Consider the following 23,416-nt stretch of genomic DNA (forward strand, 5'->3'; position numbering starts at 1 on the left):
TTTTAAATTTTATTTAATGTATGAGTGCTCTGTTGCATATACCTCCGCTTTCCTGAAGAGGGCATCAGATCTCATTGCAGATGGTTGTGAGCCACCATGTGGTTGCTGGGAATTGAACTCAGGACCTCTGGAAGAGCAGCCAGTGCTCTTAACCTCTGAGCCATCTCACCAGCCCAGAACTTAATACCTTCTAATTAAAATAGAATGATTTTGTTTTGCTTTGTTTTGTTTTTTGGAGACAGAGTTTCTCTGCGTGATCTCAGCTGTCCTGGAACTCACTCTGTAGACCATGCTGGCTTTAAACTCACAGAGATCCACCTGCCTTGGCTTCCCGAGCACTGGTACCAAAGTCCTGTGCCACCACAACCTAGCTAACATAGAATGATCTTAATGATATATCATAATAAAAGTTTCGTGAGAATGGTCTCCATTTCAAAGTGTCTTTCAGAACCTTTCACTCAAAGGAAGCTCCCTGATGACATCTCTGATTTACCACATCGCTCGTTGGGTTACATAAAATAAGAAATACTTGAACATAAGTACTACAATACTAAAGGAGCTGATCTCATCAAAGAATGTCTACTTGGGGGCTGGAGAGAAGGTTCAGCAGTTAAGAGCACTGACTGCATTTCCAGTGAGCCTGAGTTCAATTCCCAGCAACCACATGGTGGCTCAACCATCTGTAATGGGATCCAATGCCCTCTTCTGGTGCCGCAGAAGACAGCCACAGTGTGCTCACATAAATAATAAATAAATCTTAAAAAAAAATGTTTAATCAAGTTGGCAGCATTGTCGCACACTTTTAATCCCACCACTTGGAGGCAGAGGCAGGGGGATCTCCGTGAGTTCCAGGCTAGTCCGGTCAACAAAGTGAGTTCCCAACCAGGACTGGAACTCAGAGAAACTTAAAAAAAAAAATTAAATAAATAATAAGTAAATAAAAGTGTAAACAACTAATGGATTAAATAGCAAATGCAGCACAGATTTTAGACAAAGGGATGATCCTTAGTTCGGATATCATGACATTACTCAGAACTATACACATTTAAACTTTTTAAAAACGTTTATGAGTTTTATTTAATTTTTACAAGTTATCTTGCTTGCATAGATGTATGCGGGTCACATGTGAGCTCGGTGACTATGGAGGTCAAAAGATGGACTCAAACAATTGTAAATCAGGATGCTGATTATAGACTGGTGAAGTTGTGAAGGTAGAGACTGGAGCCAGAGCAGACCTGAGTTCTTAAGAAGTAGGCATTGTTTTGATTTGCATTTCCCTTATGACTAAAGATGTTGAACATTTCTTTAGGTGTTTCTCAGCCATTCGGCATTCCTCAGCTGTGAATTCTTTGTTTAGTTCTGAACCCCATTTTTAAATAGGGTTATTTGTCTCCCTGCGGTCTAACTTCTTGAGTTCTTTGTATATTTTGGATATAAGTCCTCTATCAGTTGTAGGATTGGTAAAGATCTTTTCCCAAGGTGTTGGTTGCTGTGTCCTTTGCCTTACAGAAGCTTTGCAGTTTTATGAGATCCCATTTGTCGATTCTTGATCTTAGAGCATAAGCCGTTGGTGTTTTGTTCAGGAATTTTTTTCCAGTGCCCATGTGTTCGAGATGCTGCCCTAATTTTTCTTCTATTAGTTTGAGTGTATCTGGTTTGATGTGGAGGTCCTTGATCCACTTGGACTTAAGCTTTGTACAGGGTGATAAGCATGGTGAGAATGGCTAAGATCAAAAACTCAGGTGACAACAAATGCTGGCGAGGATGTGGAGAAAGAGGAACACTCCTCCATTGTTGGTGGGATTGTAGACTGGTAAAACCATTCTGGAAATCAGTCTGGAGGTTCCTCAGAAAATTGGACATTGAACTGCCTGAGGATCCAGCTATACCTCTCTTGGGCATATACCCACAAGATGCCCCAACATATAAAAAAGACACGTGCTCCACTATGTTCATAGCAGCCTTATTTATAATAGCCAGAAGCTGGAAAGAACCAGATGCCCTTCAACAGAGGAATGGATACAGAAAATGTGGTACATCTACACAATGGAATATTACTCAGCTATCAAAAACAATGCCTTTATGAAATTCATAGACAAATGGTTGGAACTGGAAAATATCATCCTGAGTGAGGTAACCCAATCACAGAAAAACACACATGGTATGCACTCATTGATAAGTGGCTATTAGCCCAAATGCTTGAATTACCCTAGATGCCTAGAACACATGAAACTCAAGACGGATGATCAAAATGTGAATGCTTCACTCCTTCTTTAAAAGGGGGAACAAGAATACCCTTGGCAGGGAATAGAGAGGCAAAGATTAAAACAGAGACAGAAGGAACACCCATTCAGAGCCTGCCCCACATGTGGCCCATACATATACAGCCACCCAATTAGACAAGATGGATGAAGCAAAGAAGTGCAGGCGGACAGGAGCCGGATGTAGATCTCTCCTGAGAGACACAGCCAGAATACAGCAAACACAGAGGCGAATGCCAGCAGCAAACCACTGAACTGAGAATAGGACCCCCGTTGAAGGAATCAGAGAAAGGACTGGAAGAGCTTGAAGGGGCTCGAGACCCCTTATGAACAACAATGCCAAGCAACTAGAGCTTCCAGGGACTAAGCCACTACCTAAAGACTATACATGGACTGACCCTGGACTCTGACCTCATAGGTAGCAATGAATATCCTAGTAAGATCACCAGTGGAAAGGGAAGCCCTTGGTCCTGCTAAGACTGAACCCCCAGTGAACGTGATTGTTGGGGGGAGGGCGGCAATGGGGGGAGGGTTGGGAGAGGAACACCCATGAAGAAGGGGAGGGGGAGGGATTGGGGGATGTTTGCCCGGAAACCGGGAAAGGGAATAACATTCGAAATGTAAATAAGAAATACTCAAGTTAATAAAATAAAAATAAAAAAATAAAAAAAAAGAAGTAGGCATTGTGGCAGGGTGTGGTGTTACATACCTTTAATTCCAGCATGGAGGAGGGAGAGGCTGGCAGATCTTTTGAGCTCCAGGCCAGCCTGATCTACGAAGTTAAGTCCAAGACAGCCAGAGCTCTGTCTTACAGAAAAACCCTGTCTCAAAAAACAAGTAAAGGGGTTGGGGATTTAGCTCAGTGGTAGAGCGCTTGCCTAGGAAGCGCAAGGCCCTGGGTTCGGTCCCCAGCTCCGGAAAAAAAGAACAAAAAAAAAACAAAAAAAAAAAACCACAAAAAAAACAAACAAGTAAAACTAAACAACAATGACATATAAGTGGGTAGTGGTTGCCCATACTTCTCTGCACTCCTAAGGAATTGGGAGTTCAAGGCTAGCCTGGGCCAGATCTACTTCAAAAATAAACTCAAGCTTAATCCCAGCAGAGAGAGCAGGGCAGGTGGATCTCTGTGAACTTAAGGTCAGCCTGGTCTACATACACAGTGAGTTACAGGACAGCCAGGGATATGTCTCAAAAAAACAAACAAAAAATATTCGTATAAAATTTCAATTGAAAAACACTTTCTTAATTTTATATCTTCATTTTCATCCGCTCTTCAGATTTCAAGAACAAAGTTACTTGAGGTGCTAAGAAATCCAAGGGTGTGGTCTCATGCCCTTAGTCTCAGCCCGTGGGAGACAGAGGCAGGCTGATCTCTGGATATGAGAGTTGTCGTTCAGCCTGGTCTATAAAGCGAGTTCCGGGGCTGGGGATTTAGCTCAGTGGTAGAGCGCTTACCTAGGAAGCACAAGGCCCTGGGTTCGGTCCCCAGCTCCGGAAAAAAAAGAACCAAAAAAAAAAAAAAAAAAAAAAAAGCGAGTTCCAAGACCACCAGAGCCACACATAGAAACCCTGTCTTGAAAAACAAAACCAACCAACCAACCAACCAAACAAACAAACAAAAAGTCGGGACATGGTAGTACATGCTTTTTTAGCCTTAAATTCAGGAGGCAAAGGCTCTCTTGAGTTTGAGAGCAAATCCTGTCTGGAACACTCCTCCCCACTCCGACCCAGCAACGCGCACGCTAAATAAATAAATAAATAAATAAATAAATAAATAAATAATAAATAAATAAATAAATATCAAAGTGCTGTATCAACAAGCTCCTTCCTTTACTCTAAGCAGATCTCCCCTAGGACTGTGTCCCTCTGAATTATTTTGAAAACTGTAGGTGTGGTGTGTCATTCCTCTTCATGGAAACACTGTCTCTTGATTTATCTGCCCAGCAATGGTTTTGAATGGCAGGAGGTTGGCAGGGGTGAGAGCAGGGCAAGTTTCTCGCACATAACACACACATGTTAACCATTGGATTCTTGAAGGAAGAGGTAGATGAAGTAGGATGGGAGAATCCTGAACAAAACATAGGTAGATGTCGACTAAGAGTGTGTGCAACTCGAGGCTGGCTTTGACTCCCTTCTCTCCAAATGGTCTAGATTTGAGAGAAATTAGGTAGTGATGTTAGAAAACAGCGATCAGATCCAGAAAATACCCTGGCCCTGGAAATTAGATATGTCTTCGCAGCAGCAGAACAAGGAACCGGGCCACACAGTTCCTAGATTCATCGGTTCCCTGACCCGGAACAGCAGCAGGTTTCTGCACTACGCCGGCAGCCCACGTGCTAGCAACAGCGGCCACGTGGGGGCCCTGAGGAAACGCCTTCGCAAAGGTTTGTCCCCTCCGCTGTCCAGTAGAGAGGAAGGCCAAGAAAGCCGGAGGAAACAGTAAAAGCTACGGTCCCAGCTCGCGCGTGTCAAGGACTGCGGGGGCGGGGTGGGGCGGGGCAGGGCGGGGGTGGGACTTGGCTTAGACCCTTGGCGGGGAGGGCAGGGCTGGGGATTAGAAAGGGTGGGCTTTAGAAGACTAGCAGGTAGCCGCTTCATTTCTCCTAAGGTTCCTCGACTTGCTCCCTATAACCAGCTCCAGCCTGGAGGATTCCTGACTCGCCATGGAGTCCACTCTGAGCGCCGGCATCATGATGGCTGAAGCACTACAAAACCAGCTTCCCGGGCTAGAGAATATGTGGCTCTGGGTCACCTTTCTGGCCGATCCCAAGAACCTCTTTCAGTTCTACTTCCCCGCGGTCTACTACGCCTCCCGCCGCCTGGGCATCTCCCTGTTCTGGATCGCCTTCATTACTGAGTGGCTCAACCTCGTCTTCAAGTGGTGAGACAGAGAACCCTTCGGGCATCCTGGTCCCCTATCCCTTTGGGGCCCTAATCTCCCTCAAGTAGGTACCTCAAAGGCAATGCTACCTACTCTTAAACCTTTAGGCCTGAATCTTCACCTTGAGTTTCTTTGTATCTTGGCCACAGACCTCACACTTCAACTGTCCCAATCAGAGAAATGACTTAAGGGGCGTGTTCAACTGCAAATACAGTTTCCTACTTATTTCCTCAGACCTACTTATTTCATAACTCCAAATTTAGTTGTAGTTGGAAATCTGTATTTAAGCAATTATTGAGAAATTTAGATAGCCAAAAATCTTTCTTAGCTGAACATTTCATCCATCCACCCATCCATCCATCCATTTGTTTGACATTAAGCTAGGCACCAGTTTAATTAAGATGTGGTCCCTGGTTTGGACTCAGAAGCCTAGGCAATGCTTGAAGACTTACTAGAATACAGAATCTCAGGCTCCAGATCGGATATGCCTTTGAGCAAAGCCCCCTGGTTACAATGTGCCTAGTGAAGTCTAAAAGACACTAAAGGGAATCCTTGCCCTCCCTGCAAGGAACATTTCCCTTCTCTTCCCAGTAGTTAGTATAGCTTTCTCATTCTAAGAAGCCAGGGATCCCACATTACTGGGCCTCCTGCAGCCCTTGGTGTTTATCTGTGTCACAGTGTTTGTTTGTTTTTCTGTATGGAGGGGAGTTACTCCACATTGCCGTTGCCCAGACCCCAGCCTTGAAGTAGGAAGCAAGGTTCATAAAGTGACACAGAGTAGGCTAGAAGTCCCTCTCCCTCCCGCCCTTCTCAAGGGCTTGTAAACCTAAAGGCAGTTGTCTAATCATTTCCTCCAGGCCTAACGGCCCCTATCCTATGTGCTGTCTCCTCCCTCGGAGTCTGGATAAGCCCGTGCTTAATATCCAAGTAACAAAGCCTCAAATTGTTCTCTTCCTCCTTCACTAAGAGAAAGTCTCACACTCCAACCCAGAATGGTGGTCCTCCTGCCTGTCTTCCCAGCGCTGGGATGACAGGTGTACACTAGCATGCCTGAGCCCGTATTCACTTTATAGCTTTGTGGTCAGCACTTTGCTTCCTGCTCTCCCATCTTGACTCTTTCTGGTCACAGCAGCCTCTTTGTGGAGTTTTTCCAGAGGCTAGACAAGCACCTGCTAGGCCAGGGGAGTTGGATTTTTCCCCCCCTTATTCTTTCTCAGGCTCCTCTGTGCATGCCCTCCTCTCAGTTTCACACTCGAAACTCACCCTGTAGAATTCAGGAGTGGCTAATTCAGGCTGGGACCGGGAAACAGAACTGGGACAGGGATAGGTAGAGAAGTCAGGGAACCGGGGCCTGAAAACAGCCAGCTGGGTAATGGGAGGGATAAGAGTGGGACCCATGTCTCAAAGCACTTGTATACCTCTACCCAGTCAGTGTCGGTGACTGTCTGTCTGTCTAGGTCTCCCTCTCCAATCTTTGGCCTCCACATCACTTTAAAAGGAAAAACATGTGCTTCTTTGCATTCCAAAGTTTTAAAAAAAAATCACAGTAAAGTAATAGCTAGAATCAGAGTGCCCTTCTGAGGGCACCAAGCAGACCCCCCAGACTCGGTCCATCCCCTCTATATCCCCATATGTTTTTTTTTTCTTTTCTTTTCTTTTTTTTTTTTTCTTCTTTTTCAGAGCTGGGAACCAAACCCAGGGCCTTGTGCTTGCTAGGCAAGCGCTCTACCACTGAGCTAAATCCCTAAATGTTATATGGTCTTGTATCTTGTCTCTTCCAGGTTTCTGTTTGGAGACAGGCCCTTCTGGTGGGTGCATGAATCCGGGTACTCCGCCCAGACTCCAGTCCAGATTCACCAGTTCCCTTCTTCTTGTGAGACTGGTCCAGGTGGGAAAAGTTCCAACTTCCTCCCATCCCTGGTGTGGTTAAGGTCCAGGTAAACATTTCCATATACTCCCCCTAGGGTGGTCCAGACGGGCCCAGCCTCTCAGTGACTGGTCCACGAACAGACTCTGGGGAGGTCGGGTTGAGTGACATGCCTCTTGCCAGCTGTCCATCTCATAAAGCCAGAGACATGACAAGGCAGAAGCTCCAGAGCTGTGGCCTTTAGAGAAAGGTGTCGGGCAAGAGGGAATGAGTGATCAGCTAGCACTGAGGAAAGCTGCCTTTACATCTCAGATGTCTTGAGGGGATCACCACGGGCTCCTGGCTTTCCGCTCGCTCTCTCTCTCTTTTTTTTTTTCTCACCATGAACTTCTGGATCTCCCGGCAGGCAGCCCCTCTGGTCACTGCATGATCACAGGCGCAGCTTTGTGGCCCGTAATGATAGCCATTTCATCTCAGGTGGCCTCTCAGACCCGCAGGTAGGACCCGAATATTGCCCACTTGTAGGAGCATTCTGGATTCCAAGGTCTCCACAGCATGTTAATTTGGGAACTGGAGTTGTGACCCGGGGGTGTTGGCTCAGACTCTTAAGCGTTTGTGTGGATGCTGAAGAAAGCGAAGGCGTGTTGGACATCCCTTGAGCTGTTTGTCTCTCTTCTTTCTAGCCCCTGGGTGAGGGTGATTCCTGGCCTGGCCTACTGCACCTTCCTATTGGCAGTCGGCCTGTCTCGGGTCTTCCTCTTAGCACATTTCCCTCACCAAGTGTTGGCTGGCCTTCTAGCTGGTGAGCAACTGGGGCAAAAGGGTGACCCAAGAGGGTGTCTTTGGCAATGGGAGGATCAGTCTAGGAACCTCCCAGCATTCCAAGTTCCTGTAGAGCCAACCCCAGGTCCCCACCTCTGTCTTAGTATGTTCCCCCATGAGATGAATTGCAGCTGAGGGGGGGGTCATTTCCCCAAACATCTTGAAATTGTTTTTGCCCTGTTCCCTCAGGTGTTATCCTTGGCTGGCTGTTGAGTCCCCGGGTGCCCATGGAGCGGGAACTTAGCTTTTATGGGTTGACTGCTCTGACCCTCATGCTGGGTGCCAGCCTCATGTATTGGACGCTCTTTACACTGGGCCTAGATCTTTCCTGGTAAGTCCTGCTTTGGAATCTGGGCAGCCAGGCCCTGTCCTGTGTCACCTGTATCTAGATGGTGGATCTCTGTTTGACTATAAAAGGACACATTAACTGTTTCTAGACAGAGATTCGGGGTCGTGGTGCATAGGAGCAGGCCTCCTTGTGAGATGGCGACGAGCCAGGGCCTCTCCTGGCACAGACTTTTCTTCCCCACAGGTCCATCAACCTGGCTTCCAAGTGGTGTGATCGGCCCGAGTGGGTGCTCGTTGACAGTCGGCCCTTTGCCTCACTGAGCCGTGACTCAGGATCTGCCCTAGGTCTGGGCATCGCCCTCCACACTCCCTGTTATGCCCAGATTCGGCGAGTACACCTAGGAAATGGCCAGAAAATAGCTTGCTTTGTGCTAGCCATGGGGCTGCTGGTCTTCCTGGAATGGCTGGGCCATCCACCTCAGATAAGCCTCTTCTACATCTTCAACTTCCTCAAATTTACACTCTGGCCATGCCTGGTCGTGGCCCTCGTGCCCTGGATGGTGCATACATTGAGTGCCCAGGAAGCCCCACCCATTCGCTCTTCTTGATGAGTTTTGCCTCCCTCTCCCCAAAGACAACACTCCTTGACCACCACAGGAGCAGGCCCGCTCACCTTGAACTCCATTTCTGCCTCATGCTTTGCAGTCTTACCCCCCTTTTAAAAAAGGACCTCTGTTTCCAGGAGGCTAAGCCTTTCCCCAGGTCCCCACAAAGCAAGAACAACGGGAGGCCTGGTGGGATGGGGAGCTGGGTTCCTGACACTGACAAGCTGCTCAGGAAGGCCCCAATAAAGCCCTTGAAACCTCTGAATTCCTGTCTTGCCTGTGCTCACATCTCCACTGACCTTGTTCTCATAAGTACCAATGGAGCCTCCACCCCATTCCTGTCTCCACAAAGACAAAAATAAAAGGGGGCTGGAAACTCAGCTGGGACCTCCCCACTCCCTGCCAAGGCCATAGCAGACATCTCTTGAGATATGGTAGTGACAGTTCAGTAGAACCCAACTTCCCCAGTAGGATAGAGATCTGCCCTGGCCTCCAGCTTCTCTAGTCCAAGGCTGAAGAAAAGGCAGCATTTTGACTAGGAAAGGAGAACTTTTCCTCCCATTTGGAACCCCACAGAACAGACACTATTCCCAGAAGGCACTGCCACAAACAAGTTTATTTACACAAGGACAAAACAGTGTATTGGGATACAAAATACTTAACTGAAATCCAGGTCCAAGGAGACAAAGCAGGAGTGGGTTTACATACGATAAGACCAGCCCACAGGGAGAGTAGGAGGCCTGCAGCGGCTGGCTCAATGCAAGGATCTAGACAGCACACAAACACAGAGCAAACTAATAGTGATGGGAATCCCCAGCTCCCTCAACCCTGCTCAGGCCTCCATCCGGACAGTTTGTAAACAGATAGCTGAGCCCAGGGGATGTGGTACAGGGGAGGAAGAATTGGCCCCCTAGGAGCCATCTCCCATCTTTGGTTTCCTACAGGCTAGACCACATTCACTGGAAGTCTGTGTGCTCCAGCCTCTGGACACAAGGCTTCTGGAAAAGGTGGACAGCTCCTAACGACCTCCTGCTGAGAGCTGACAACCTCCACCTCTGGGGGACAGGGACAAGGGTGGCTTTTAGACAGGGTTCTGGCCCTGCCCACTCTAGAACTATGTCTACCCTGTCCATTCTCTTTCATGATCACCAGGTTTCAAAGCAAAAAGGCTCCAGAAGGGAACTGAATCTTGATCCTTCTGTTTGCAGCAGGCTGATGAACGGAGAAAATCTGGTCCAGAACATCAAAGGAGCTTACAGGAACCTGAAGCCCCTACGCAGGGTCCACATTCTCCCCTCCTTATGCTGGTCCAGCACAAGGCGGGGAGTTTAACACAATAAAATGGAGAACCTGCCTGCATATGCAGGTCCTCTTGGCCCCTCCTCACCCAGCTGTATACCACTCTGTACCCTCTGAGCTCCTGGGTACCCAGGAGTAAGAGACAAGAAACCAGGCCACAGGTCTAAGACCCACATCCTGGGCACAAGTCTTTAGTGCTTAGGCCAGAGAGGAGAGGGGCCTGCAGGATGGCAAGGGGGACAGAGAGGAAGGGGAAGTATGGGGTGGACACCTACCTTCCCTCTACTCTGCATCTTAAATAGTAGCAGATCATCCTGAGGGCGGAGAGGGGCAGAGTTCAAATTAAGGCATTCCCCCAAAAGCCAGCCGAAGCCCAGGCACCAACTTACTGTTCCCATCTCAGGCAGCTCCAGAGTTGGAAGCTCTACCTGGAGCGCTGTCCACAGCAGGAAGTAAAGAGTAAGGGAGGGTTGGGGATTTAGCTCAGTGGTAGAGCGCTTGCCTAGCAAGTGCAAGGCCCTGGGTTCGGTCCCCAGCTCCGAAAAAAAGAAAAAAAAAAAAGAGTACGGGGAACTGGGTATGGGATACGACGTGGGCAAAGTGGGAGCTGCACCCAACGCCCCGTAGAACTGGATTTCCAAAGCTGACCCTCAGCCCACGGAGTGGGAGGAGGCTGAAGCAGTTTGGAGACGGCAAGGCTGAGAGACCCACGCAGCACACGCTGTTGAATGTGTGACTTTTCGTTTTTAATAGAAAAAATAAACAAAATCACAATGATGAAGCCCAGAGGGAGGGGGGCCTGGGTGTCACAGGGCAGGCTCCTGCTCCATGGGCTCCTCGGCTGGCCTGTGGGGACAGGGAGAGCACAGGGAGAGCACTGAGTAGAGAGCATTCCCTTCAGCCAGGGGAGAGGGGTGGGAGGGGAGATGCTTACCGGGGGCTGTGCTCTTGAGTGGCAGCAGCCTGGGCCTGCTCAGCCCCCATGGAAAGCAGGGCCATGGCGCTCACAGTCTCGGCCTCCTCTTTCTCACCCGTCTGAGCCTCCCGCAGCGAGCAGCCCAGACCAGTGGCAAACCTCTGTACACAGCTCCAGTGTTTGCCTACGCAAGAGGGACAGGCGGGTTCAGGGAGAGCAGACATAGCCTGCTCCCATAAGCTCTGCCCCCTGGGCAGGTTGAGGTATGAGCCCCTCTGCCCCTCCCCACGCACTCTGGATCTCGATGACTTTCTCTAGTGTGGCAACTGCATTGATGCTGGGCTTTTGCTGCAAGACTGCTTCATCCAAGGGCTGCAGCTGGCAGAGAAAGAAGAGCAGGCTTAGAGTGGATGAGGAGCGATGCTTAGCTCTCCGACCAGCCCCACTCAGCCCAACATTCCTGTGTTGGCCAACTACTCTCAGACCTACGCAAACCCTTGATCCAGGGAAGTGGATGTCCCTGCTGACCCATCAGTCTCCACCCGTTGTCCCACCTCTCTGTCTCCCACTCACCTCCACGCTGAGCAGAGCCGAGACACAGGCCTCAGAAGCATCACAGATGGCGGTCAAGTCATGACCTCCCTCCAGGGCCAGCACCACCCGGCCCCCTGCCAGTGTCATGAGCTGCCTGGTCAAGTGGCCAAAACCTTTGCACAGGAGTAAAGAAAGAAGGATGAATAGTAAATTGTATCAAAGAGAAAGAAAGACGAAACAAGCAAACATCAAGAAATGAGACAAACAGCACAAAAGCTGACAGTATTGTTGAGCAACACGCCTACAATGGAGGTGATATGTCAGTGAGCTTAATGGAGAACAGGCTAATGTGGAATGTGTCTGGATCCTTTAAGAGTGTCTCAGGAAGGTCAAGGCCAGAGAGCTCCAGTGGAAGACACTTTGTTGCTGCTCCACTTCTGCCTGGGGCCCACACGCAGGGCTGGCAGAGGGGTGGGCAGACCTTGCAAGATGGCTCCAAGTCTTGCTCCCAGTAGTGCCAACTTTTTCCCTGTCCTGTGTACCTCAGTGTTCCACACCCTCCCAGATCCCCAGTAGGCTCACATCTGGCGGTGACAGAATAGCCACCCAGTGGAGACAGATGTCCTTCAACAGCATCAAACCCAGCGGAGACTAGAACGACGTCGGGTGAGAACTCGTGGGCAATGGGCATCACTACTGTCCTGTAAAAGGATGGCCCAAGCTGATGCCAGCAGAGGCTAGGCTGAGCCTCGCCACGCTCTGTTCTCCATGGAGGCCATACCCCTCCACCACCCCAACTGAGTGTCTGCTGCCCCTGCCAGCTCAGGGCCCCACCCGTCCTTTGGCCCTTCTCAGTCCCCACCTGAAGGCTGTCAGGTATTCCACATCTCCAATGGGGGGATCCACACCTCCTGTCCACGCCACATTTACGTTGTACCCCACACCTGGCCCTCCACCAACCTGGCGATAAGGTAGGAGAGGTTGCTATCACTGCCTGGCGACCCCAAACACTGCCCCCACCCTTGCCTCCAAGGTTTCACTCCCTTGACCTCTGCTTTGCCCAGTTGGCAGTCAAACCTGTGTGGCCCTCCCACTGGGAGCCCTCCGAGGCCACGGGGACCAGCACCACGAACAGATTTCTGTGGTTTCTTGCCAGGTCCTAGCCTGTTATGTCCCAGAAGGACTCGAAAGGAGGCCTAGGAACCGTACCTCTTCAGGAGCCCCGGAGCCTGGAAAGAAGTTCCCATTGTCGTAGCGATGCAAAGAGATGTAGAGCACGGAGGGGTCATCGTAAAATGCTTGCTGGGTGCCATTGCCGTGGTGAATGTCCTGTTGAGGGGAAAGAGGACGGTGCTTTGGGCAACAGTCTAAGCTCGAATCCAAAGCTTAGCATGCCAGCTGTTCCCCACCCACCCTACCATTAGGTCTGAAGACGAGCCCACCAGTGGCTCCGGGGCTGTGACACTGAGTCCAGGCCCTACAGCCATGGGATGGATATGGTTTATCTCCCTGGAGAACCCATTCCACTGAAGTGCAAGGGAAACTCAGGCTGGTAAGAAATTTAACACAGGCAAATAAATTCTAAAGCAGGATCCAACATTGACATGAATTTGCTTTATTCTGGAGACAGGCTCTCACTAGACAGTGCAGGCTAGCCTTGGACTCCTGAGTGACTCGGTTATAATGGTGCGTCACATCCGAATACATCGGTTTCTAATCCAAAAATTGAGTCTCAAAACTTCTACCCTCGCCGATCAACTGCGTAGTGATCCTTGGAGCCCACTAACCGGTGTGTGCACTTTCCCCACCATGATGGCAGAAGGTGGGGGAGCACCCACAGCCTCAGGGTGGAGGAAGTGTGATATCCCAGTCAAGTAACCCAGTGTCTTCACTAAGAGAAATGGATGACTACTTTGCAGTACTAGAGGTGGCTAGAAGCAGCTCAGTGTCAGGTTCCTGGCATACAGTGACCCCTACGGGAAGGGCAGGGAGGAAAATGGATTCTGGTAATACTGGCAGCATCTCCGTCCCCACAGCTCATGGTAAGAAATCGCCTGGCTGTTGGAGGCTGCTAGTGGGAATACAGGGTAAATAAGGCTAGAAACTGGGGTCTCACAGAGAGGAGCCACCCTACTGAAATAAAGGACCCTCCTGATGATAAAGCAGGAAGGATATAAGGTTATCAATCTATGAGGCCAAGGACTAGGTCCTAGTGCCACCCAGAAGTGCAGTGGGCTGCCCGGAGGCAAGGCACTTCTGAAGGCCATCACTGCCACAGCTCTGCCCTTCCCTGCCCAGGCATCCCAGCCCACTTTCCTACCCAGTCCACGATGAGGACCTTGCCCACGCTCAGCTTCTGCTGCAGGAGTTTAGCTGTGATGGCTACGGAGTTGAAGAAGCAGAATCCCCTGAGGGGTGTGGGGAGGAAAAGAGAGCAGGGAGTTCAACTTGAGTGATGTGAGGTTTGCTTCAAGTAATAGTCGGGAAGGGCCGATGGCAGAGGGCCAGGGTCAGGGCAGAGTGGTACTCACATGGCTGTGGACTCCTCAGCATGATGTCCTGGGGGTCGGATGATGGCAAATCCATTCTGAAGTACAAGCGGAAGGACAACAGTCAGGAAAGCCATGTGGCCAGGGACAGGATAGACAGACTCAGGGGAGAAGCACAAGCCAGTGATGGGAAAAGAAATACACTTCTATGAACACCAGCTGCGTACACACACGTACACACACACACACACACACACACACACACACACACACACACACACACACACCCGGTAAACAGCTGTCTCTTCCTGCAGATAAACACAGGAGTCTCTGGCATTAGTGCCTACTTGGTCTCCCGTGACCCTCACAACCATGGCTGACCCTGCAGTTTCTCCCCATCTTAGCACTCAAGACATAAAAGTTGCAAGGGACAGTGTCTCGCTGAAAGGAAGTCAATGCTGCCCCCAAACATCTGCTCCTGAAAACATCCGGACCCAGCCAAGGAGTCTGGAGGCCGTGGTGTATCCTTACCTTGAGCTCTCCTGCAGCCACCTTGAAGGCCAGCTCCACCAGGCAGCCCACTGCCATTCGCACGGCACTAGAGGAGTGCATCTCATTCCACACAGTGTCACTGTCCACCTGCAGGGGCAGGAGATCGGGCTTCAGTGTGCCCTCTGCGGGGGGGGGGGGGAGGGGAGGAATGGGAGTGGGCACCAGAGAGCAAGCCAGCAGCCACGGGGATGGGGGAGGAAGGGGCCAAGCCGGGAAAGCCACTTGCCCACTCCCATTCCCACATATCCAACTCACCCCAATGCCCCCACAAGGCAGCATGGCGTACATCTTCTGGCTGATGGGGCCTGCGAGGAAGAGAGAAAGAAATGCTCTGAAAGGTATCCCACTTGCCAGTTGGCATGGACTGCACGGTCTATGCCAGCTTAGAGCCTCTAGCTCCTGTTCTGGGGAGATGACCTACCTCTAGAAGCAAATTACAAACCAGCTACCACCGTCAGGTCCACCCTTATGCCTGATGCCCTACCGCATGGTGGTCAATCAGTATCTATGCTAACGGCACCCAGTAGGACCACTGCCTACTCTGGCTTGGTGGTCTTCAGGACAGCGCTATCACGCTGGGACTGAGGGCACATGTGGGACCATGTCCTGTAGCTTACCAAGCAGCTTCTTACTGTCCAGCTTCTGCCGGTTAAGGGGACTGGTCCCATAGAGCAGGGTGTGGTACTCAGAGTGCACGGTCTGGATTTCATCCAGTGTGGCTTTACGACCCCGGATCCGCTGCCAGAGGAGGTCAAGAGAGGCCAGAGAATGTTGACAAGGCTCAACTCTCTTGACAACTACAGTCCAATGCTCACAGAACCAACTTGCAGGAGAACTAAGGGATTTGGAGTAACTATGCCCTGGCCCTGGCAAGACCCTCTTCTCCTACTCCAGGACTCTTCCCCAGGTTAGCTGGGGACCAAGAGAAGCAGAAAACAAGGGATGGAACTGAGGAAGTCTCAGAAGTGATGGGAGGGCTGGGGTGTGGGAGGGGCTTTGCTGGGAGGGGACTGCTCAGATAGATGGAGGTAAGGCTGAAGGTAGGGGGTCCCTCACCTCACACTTGCTGAGCAGACCAGTTTCCTGCAGCCGGGACCAGATGCTCTGGATGCGGCCGGCGTGCTCTGGGTGCACATGTGTGTTTCCGCACATACACTGATGCTTCAGCATGAACGTGTCATAGACCACACCTGAGCCACAGACGCTTGTGTCAGCCAGGACTGTTCTGAACCCTAACCCACACCCTGGCTCTCCTAGCTACATACCCACCCTCTTTCCTCTCCTCAATTCCTCTCTTTAAACACAGCCTGGCTGCCACTGGTCCCAATCTCTGTCCTCTGCATCCCCTCTACCGTCCCTAGGGTATGTTCCCTCTTTCCCCAACATGCTGGCACGTGGACTGTTCCCTACTGGCGAGATAAAGTCATCCTTAGCAAGTCTGCCCGGTCAGAACCCAGCATGTGCAACTTTTTGGGCAAAAGCCTTCCACATTCTACTGAAACCTACTGTCAACCTTATGCGGGGAAAGGCGGGTAGGAGGCTGGAAGAGCAAAAACTGAAACAATGGATTCTACCCAAGGCTCCAGGACTTGTGGGAAGACGTGCAAAAGCAAATGTCCTAGGTGGGGAGTGGGGAGTACAGAGAAGGCAGTGCTGCCCCAGGGAGCAGGAACAGGCTGCCCACCCTCCGGCTGGGAGAGAATCTGCTGCTGCTCCCTCCCATGAATAGCTGAGGTACACAGGGAGAGATGAAGACCCCTCTTCCCTCCGTGCAGTGTTGGTAAGGATCTGGGAGAAGAAAGCACGCCGTCTGGGCGTGGGGGTGGCTGTGGTAACCGTTAGCCCAAGTAGGTGCACGGGGAACGATTGGATGAGCAGTGTTAGGCTTGCCTGTGGTGAAGAGGTGCTTCACCACAGTGGGGTGGTCTGTGGGGCTCTTCATGCTCCCAGGAGCAGCAGGTGAGGACTGGGTGCGGCCCAGGGCCTGATGAGGCACAGTGGCCAGGCTGAGGGGTGCCTGGTATACCTGGAGGGGCTGTAACTGCTGGGCATCTGCGAACAACTGCAAAGGAGTAGGAAGAGGCCTGTGTAAGGCTCAGTCTGAGTGGGGCTGAGTACAGGGCCCTTTCAGCCTCCAGAGGGCCCCCAAGTTTCCTCCTTCCACCACTTCCTCCCACCTGCTCCCTCCAGGGACAGGAGACGCTCCAGGCTTGCTATCTCCTACAGGGAAGATGGGGGATGTGATGAGTCACCCCAAATAGTAGCATTGAGGTAAGAGGCTTCGAGGGGCGGGGGTGGGTGGGGGCGGGATGAGTCAGGCCTGAGGGCTTGGGGCTGTGTCCGCAATGAATGGAGCGCACTAGGCTCAAGGCACACTGTAGTAACAGTGGGGGCGTGTGTGTACACATGCACGCAGAGACCAACGCACAACCAGCCACGCAGGCACAAACGCAGATACACACAGACCAAGTGCACCCAGGCACGCACAAGCACAGTCACTCGGTTAAAAGACCAGGGCAGTCACAAAGGGAGACTGACAGACAGGCCCAGCTCAGAGACCACACAGGAGCCCCTCCCTCTCCCTACTGGTCTCTCCGTCCCTCTTCTTTAGAAAGCTGCTCAAGGCCTGGCAACTACACCACTGGGAACCAACAATCAAGAGTGGAAATCAGAGAATGAGGAAGACGGTAGGTGGGAGGTACCTTTTTGTAACCAGCACTGGACTCCTCCAAGTCTGCGCCCTCATCAGGACCACTCTCGCCATCCTCATCCTTGACCTGAATGCAGTCCTCCTCGTCCTCCTCCTCATCCTCTTCCTCTTCTAGATCTTCCTGGGTGCTCTCGCTCTCTGTAGAACCTTCCCGGGGCATGGTCAGGGCCCCCTCCCCCAGCAAGGCCTCCTGCTGTTCCGTCAGCTCCTCCTCTGTCTCTTCAGGGTGGGTGGTGGGCTGCCTTGACAGCTCCCCAGTTTTGGTAAGGATCTGAGAGAAGAAAGCAGGCCGTCTGGGGATGGCATCTGGGGATGGCGTCGGCTGTGGCAACCTTTAGCCCAAGTAGGTCTACTCCCTTCTCCCCCTCTCCCAGCCAGGATTCTAGGTGAAGTGGGAACCGCGAAGCTCCCTGCTTCCCAGGCGCCCGCATGTGTCTTGCCAGCCTGGGTCACTCCTGGGTAGGCCAGGACGCAGCCTCTCTGGATGTACCTTGCCCAGCTGCATCTGCTGCTGCTTCTGTTTCTCTAGGAACTGCTGGTGCTGCTGCTGCATAACCAGCTGCTGCAGGGCCTGGGGACTCTGCGGCAGGGGCGAGGACTGAGTACGGCTCAGAGGTCGGTGCCTTGGGAGCTTGCCCACTGTCCTCATGCTGGTGGCCACACGTTCACCCGTCACCAGTGGGGACTGCCCATGGAGTGGCACTTTGGAAGCAGAGAAGGGGAGTAAGTACTATTTGGGGGGCGCCCTGTCCCCGAGGCTGAACCCCATTCTCTCTCCTCCTTATAACCTTAACAGTGAGCTCAGACCCACTGGCACCAGCAAGCCTCACCTTTCTATCTCTTTGGTTTACCAGACACAGGTGGTCCTGGGTCACCCACCGGGGACAATGACTAGTTCTCTCCCATTGCAACAAAATATCCCTGCCCATAGACTTTGCAGATCCTACCAGGCTGAGGAGTTCAAGGCCAAGGAAACCCTAAGCACGTTGGTCCTTAGCACGTTAGCCGGTACTAAGGGCCGACTGCCTCATGCTGTCCACCATCATTGACATGGACCGTATGTGGTGGAGCCCTGGAAGCACAACTTAAATTGGCATGTGCTACCAGCATGAAGCATACATGGAATTCCAAAGCGCAGACACAGAAATGACAATATTTTAGATAGACGTTAAATATTTATTATTAGATTAATTCCACCCATTTCTTTAAGAAAAAAAAATGTTGTGGGCTTGGTGGCATCTAGATTTAATCCCAGCGAACTACAGGTAGATCTCTGAGTTAGAGTCTAGCCTGGTCTATGCGCTGAGTTTGAGGTCTGCCAGGGCTATATAATGAGACTGTGTCTCAAAAGAAAAAAGAGAAAGAAAGTGTGTGTGACGTCTATGTGTGTACATATGTGTTCATGTATGTGGGTGCAGCAGGGCATGTGAAAGTCAGAGGACAGCCTAGGATGACAGTCCGTGCTTTCTACCTCGTTTAACCCAGCATTTCTTACTGTTTTCTGTCATGTGTACCAGGCCAGCGGGCCTGGGAGCTTCCAAGGATTCTCCTGTCTCTGCCTCCGCCTCACTGTGGGAGTCCTAGGAATACCAACTGGTGCAGCTGTGCCTGGCTTTATGTGAACACAGGGGATCTGAACTCAAGTCCCCACAACTGGTGTGGCAATCACTTGACCCAGTGAGCTGCCTTCTAAGCCCTCTATAAAAAATTTTAAATGTGGCTACTAGAAAGTTCTAGGTCACATGTATGGTTTGTAGCTGGGGTCTATTTTGTGTCTGTAATCCCAGCACTCTGGAGGCTGAGGAAAGGGAACAGACATGAGTCTGAGGCCAACCTGGGCTACACAGTGACACAATGAGTCAAAACAAAGCAAATCAAAAACCTTAGCTAAATAAACAAAATATGGCCTGCACGACTCTTTCTGGCCAGCTCTGCTCTGGGATGTGTATGAACTCGGTAATAGCGACAAGTTCTGTCAACTGCCTGGCACACCAAACATTGGTACCTGATGCTTTCAGAATGTGGAAGAAATCACTGATATGGCTGATGGTTGTGGCAGGGCTGGAGAGTATCCCTGGCTCCTTTTCCCTAAGAGATAGGCCTGACTTGAGACCCCCATGAGAGCCAAGCACCCCTTCCCAGGCGCACCATTCGCCTACTCACCCGCTATGAGCGTGCTCTGTTGCCGGGCCTGCTCCAGCAGCAAAACGTGCTGCAGCAGGGAAGCGTGCCCATGGGGGCTCGTGTCGCCCTCCAGGGCCACTCCCAGCAGGCAGCCAGGGATGGAGGATGTGCTCATGAACTTGCCGGTCAGTGTGCTGCCCTGCCGCAGGGACTGAAGGGCCTGCCTCTCAGCCTCCTGCTGTGTCGACAGCTTCGGGGAGGCCTGGTGAAGTTGGAGGGTGATTACAGATAAGGCACAGACTGATACTGCCCCTGTGCTGCCAACTCTGACCAGCATCCCTCAGGTGCTCTCTGCCCTCCCACCAGATCGGGTCACACAGTCTCAGCTCCCTTAGGGCCTTGGGAAAGTCAATGTCCTAGCTAGGATACATGGCCTGAACTTACGGTGAGGTGCGAGTTGGTAACAGTGACAGTGGCCTGCAGCCCTAGGGAGATGTTAGGCAGAGAAGGAGACGTGTAGAGGCTGAACTGGTTTGGGGAACTGTCCAGAGGGAGGGCCCGGTGCTGGGGGAGCATCTAGAGGAGCATTTGGGAGAGAATATGAAAATGGGCAAAGGAGAGTCAGTCAAGAAGGGCAACGTAGACCAAGGCCAAGGACTCTGATTGGTCTCTCACTCCCTGGACCTGAGCTCCAAGTGGGAGTGACAGAGATCAGAGCCCTTCAGAAGCTGTGGGACAAATCTCTTTTCAAGGCAACACATCCAGGCAAGAACCCTCCAAATGTACACAGAGGCATCTTGGCTGAGCACTTGGCTAGACCAGAAAGAGCCAAACTCCTCCTTACAAAAGAAAGCAAGCACTTCTGTGCCCCTACCCGACCCCCGGGCCTCAGTGAGTTCTGTACCTCAGTGGGGATGTTGGGGACTGAGCCAGTAAAGCCGTTCTCAGCGATGGTGCTGTGGGAACTGTTGGGAGAGCTGGGGCCAGAGCCAGGCGCACTGTTACACACGGACGACACTACAGGAGAAGTGGCTGTCACCTGGGCCTGCTTTGAGCCACCCCTCCTCCCAGACCTTCACCATTAGGACAGGACAGGAGATCTTACCCCCAGGCCCTGTGCCTGTGATCTCGACTGCTCTCTTCTTAAAAGTACTAATAACAGTGCCATCCTTTCGACGCAGGAGGGGACTGCTTCTTCTCTCAGCTACCTTCTGTTTTAGCCTTGAACGTACTTTTAAGTTGGGTTCCGAGGCTGGAGAGAGAGTAGCTGGGTTCAAGATTCATCTACAGAGAGACCTGAAGTCCAGCCCAGTCCGGTCCAGGGGAGCTTTGAGCAGCAGCAGCAGCAGCACTGTCTTCTGCATATGCCCACCTCTACCCTAGAAGCCACATTCCTGGGAGCCAGGACTCACGTACCCGTTTTACGGAGGGGAAAGTCATCACGGCTGTCATAGGGCCCAAGCAAAGGCAATTTGTAGGAGGGAGGCGTCCCAGGAGGGCCGCTCTGGGGAGGGGAACTCTGGTCCAAAGAAGCATGATGGGCTCCCCTGGGGGTGGGGTGGAAGCAGATCTAGGTTACTACCAACCCTCTGACCACTTACCCCCCTGACCTGCCCCCTGAAAACTAGTCGTTTGGCTTGGGAGATTTTTTTTTCTTTTTTCTTTTTTTCGGAGCTGGGGACCGAACCCAGGGCAAGCGCTCTACCACTGAGCTAAATCTCCAACCCCGGCTTGGGAGATTTTGTTTAATATATATTGAAACAGGGTCTCGTATAGCCCAGGCTGGCCTCAGACTTTCTATGTAACCCAGGCTAGCACTTGAACCCCTATCTATTCTGCCTCTATCCCCTGAGTCCTATAACTATAAATATATGCTACCACAGCCAGCATAGCAAAGTAGAGTTACGGAAAGGAGGGAACTACCTTCACCCCTACCCCTCATGGAGCTAAGGCTATACATTACAGAGAGAAAAAAAATGGACCCTGAGAAGGGGAGGAAGAGACATGGGATGGGGAGCTCCCCTTCTAGAATAGATACAGAACTGTGGTCGCAAGGCAGGGTTCCCCGAGCTGTTCCTATAACCAGGCAGCTCCTGAGCAGGACCCTTCTGTCCGCCCCTGTCCCCCAGAGCCATTACCAGCATTTGGGGTGCTGTGGGAGGGAATGGTTGAGGCCGCCTGGTGTGGGCTCCTTTGACTTGGACAACAGGAATTCCTGGAGCCTCAGCTTTACCTCGGTGCTGGCGATGGCACCTACGGGACAGGGCACAGCTGAGCTGGGTGCCTGGAGCTGGGGCCACGGTGTGGTGGGGTCGAGGAACCGCCCACTGGCCTTACTCTCTTTGCTCTTCTCCTTGTTTCGTAGAATAAGCAGCTGCTGCTCCAGCCGCTGTTTCTCTAGCTCCTCTTGCCGCTGCTGCTCGCGCTGCCGCTGCTGCTCCAGCTCCTGCTGCCTCTTAGCCGCCAGCATCTCCTGCTGCTGCTGCGGTGGTGCAGGAGGGCAGAGGCGGTGGTGAGCCAGGCCCAGGCAGGGTTGTGCCTCTGTGTGGGTCCTGAGCCCCCTTTGCTCACCTTGAGGTGCTTCTGCAGCTGGACTTCATGCTGCCGCGTCAGGTGGTCGTGCTGCTTCTGAAACTCGGCAAACAGGAGCTGCTTTTGCAGCTGCTGCTGCTGCTTGAGCACCAGGAGCTCTTGCTGCAGTTGCTGCTCCCGAAGCGCGGGGTCCATGGGGCCTGCCAGAGCCCCCCGAAGCTCCACAGGGCTGGGGCTACCTCCACCTCCACCTCCCATGGAGCTGGGCATGGCTGCTGGCAGCACCGGCTTCACCTCCACTGTGGGCGCAAAACACACAAGGGTCAGCAGGTCTAGCCCCAGACTGCTCTAGGCCATGACAGCCTCGCCCCAGGACCCAAGAGACTACCAGAGAGGTCAACTGGACCCTGAATGACATCAGCCTCTCCACTTATGGATTCTACCTTCTACTTTCTTTAGGCGAAGCTGAGGAAACTATGCAATGGGGCTGCAGGTAGGGCCAGCCTGGCATATCTATGCAAGAGTGTGAAGAGTGGTTGCTGACGAGTGTCAGGACTCAACACCGGATACTGTCCCTGACAGTTAACACTAGACATTTTTTTTTTTTTTGGTTCTTTTTTTCGGAGCTGGGGACCGAACCCAGGGCCTTGCGCTTCCTAGGTAAGCGCTCTACCACTGAGCTAAATCCCCAGCCCCCATTTTTTTTTTTAAGATTTATTTATTATATGTAAGTACACTGTAGCTGTCTTCAAGACACACCAGAAGAGGGCATCAGATCTCATTACAGATGGTTGTGAGCCACCATGTGGTTCCTGGGAATTGAACTCAGGACCTCAGGAAGAACAGTCAGTTCTCTTAACCTCTGAGCCATCTCTCCAGCCCAACACTAGACATTTTATATGTATGGCTCACTCATTAAACTGCACAGTGGCACACGAGTTCGAGTCAATTATTATTATTATTACCCATTTCACAGATAAGGAAATTGAGGCAGAGTTTTGAGTAACTTGACCAGACACAGCCAAGTGACTGGAGAATCGCGATATGAATCTAATACACTTTCACTCACTGACCCCTGCCTTGTCCCCACCTAAGAGAGAAACAGAGATTGGACCTGTGGGGACCTTCTGACAGCTTGTCCTCTGTGGCTCTCTCAATCTCATCCCAGCATGCTGGGAAGGGGGGGGGGGAGCGGGACAGGCATGAGGGGCTGAGGGGCGGGATGGGAACAGGAGGTTCGGGGAAAGGGGGTGCAGGGCTGCACCAAGCCAGAAACAAGATGGGACTGGGAGTCAGCCTCGCTTCCTCTGGTGGATTATCTCCTTTCAATAGTTTTATTGTAATTACCCTGAAAATGCCGCTATATATAGAGGAAGCCAAACAGCAGCTGTGCTGGGGGGAGGGGGAGAGAATGGGCGTACAGGGAGGAGGTGGGAGGAGGAGACAGGAAAGGAAAGGGAATCAGACAGGAAGAAGAGTAATGGGGGGTGGGGAGGACATAGGGAGGCCTGGAGCTGTGGCAAGGACCTCAGT

General features: G+C 51.7%; 2 protein-coding genes across 11 annotated transcripts in view; one reads left to right on the top strand and one right to left on the bottom strand.

The window, feature by feature from the left end:
- The first annotated feature begins 4,755 nt into the window (after positions 1–4,755).
- Positions 4,756–8,992, top strand: G6pc3 (glucose 6 phosphatase catalytic subunit 3). Of its 2 annotated transcripts, none has more exons than NM_176077.3 (6): positions 4,756–5,145; positions 6,927–7,033; positions 7,419–7,509; positions 7,696–7,814; positions 8,024–8,165; positions 8,367–8,988. In NM_176077.3, the coding sequence occupies exons 1-6, from the start codon at positions 4,928–4,930 to the stop codon at positions 8,728–8,730; spliced, it is 1,041 nt and encodes a 346-aa protein (NP_788266.2). In that variant the 5' UTR covers positions 4,756–4,927; the 3' UTR covers positions 8,731–8,988. The 2 variants fall into 2 exon arrangements, with proteins under 2 accessions (NP_788266.2, XP_038942035.1); XM_039086107.2 differs by lacking the exon at positions 4,756–5,145 and adding an exon at positions 5,189–5,209 and having other exon boundaries at positions 8,367–8,992.
- A 1,753-nt stretch (positions 8,993–10,745) lies between these two features.
- Positions 10,746–23,416, bottom strand: part of Hdac5 (histone deacetylase 5) — a 34,940-nt gene continuing 22,269 nt past the window's right edge. For 7 of the 9 annotated variants that reach the window (XM_039086987.2, XM_039086988.2, XM_039086984.2 and 4 more), the window contains 24 exons: positions 21,923–22,182; positions 21,689–21,833; positions 21,490–21,604; positions 20,768–20,898; positions 20,457–20,603; positions 20,256–20,368; positions 19,796–19,927; positions 19,391–19,613; positions 17,718–17,929; positions 17,220–17,498; positions 16,408–16,579; positions 15,574–15,707; positions 15,135–15,255; positions 14,773–14,822; positions 14,497–14,604; positions 14,008–14,063; positions 13,797–13,884; positions 12,686–12,805; positions 12,339–12,436; positions 12,059–12,177; positions 11,516–11,649; positions 11,236–11,320; positions 10,961–11,126; positions 10,751–10,872 (listed from right to left, as the gene is read on the bottom strand). In XM_039086987.2, the coding sequence (XP_038942915.1) occupies positions 10,833–10,872; positions 10,961–11,126; positions 11,236–11,320; positions 11,516–11,649; positions 12,059–12,177; positions 12,339–12,436; positions 12,686–12,805; positions 13,797–13,884; positions 14,008–14,063; positions 14,497–14,604; positions 14,773–14,822; positions 15,135–15,255; positions 15,574–15,707; positions 16,408–16,579; positions 17,220–17,498; positions 17,718–17,929; positions 19,391–19,613; positions 19,796–19,927; positions 20,256–20,368; positions 20,457–20,603; positions 20,768–20,898; positions 21,490–21,604; positions 21,689–21,833; positions 21,923–22,182 (3,248 nt within the window). In that variant the 3' untranslated portion in view covers positions 10,751–10,832. 9 annotated transcript variants of the gene reach the window in all.

This window comes from Rattus norvegicus, chromosome 10 (assembly GCF_036323735.1).
Source record: "Rattus norvegicus strain BN/NHsdMcwi chromosome 10, GRCr8, whole genome shotgun sequence".
Taxonomy (NCBI): domain Eukaryota; kingdom Metazoa; phylum Chordata; class Mammalia; order Rodentia; family Muridae; genus Rattus; species Rattus norvegicus.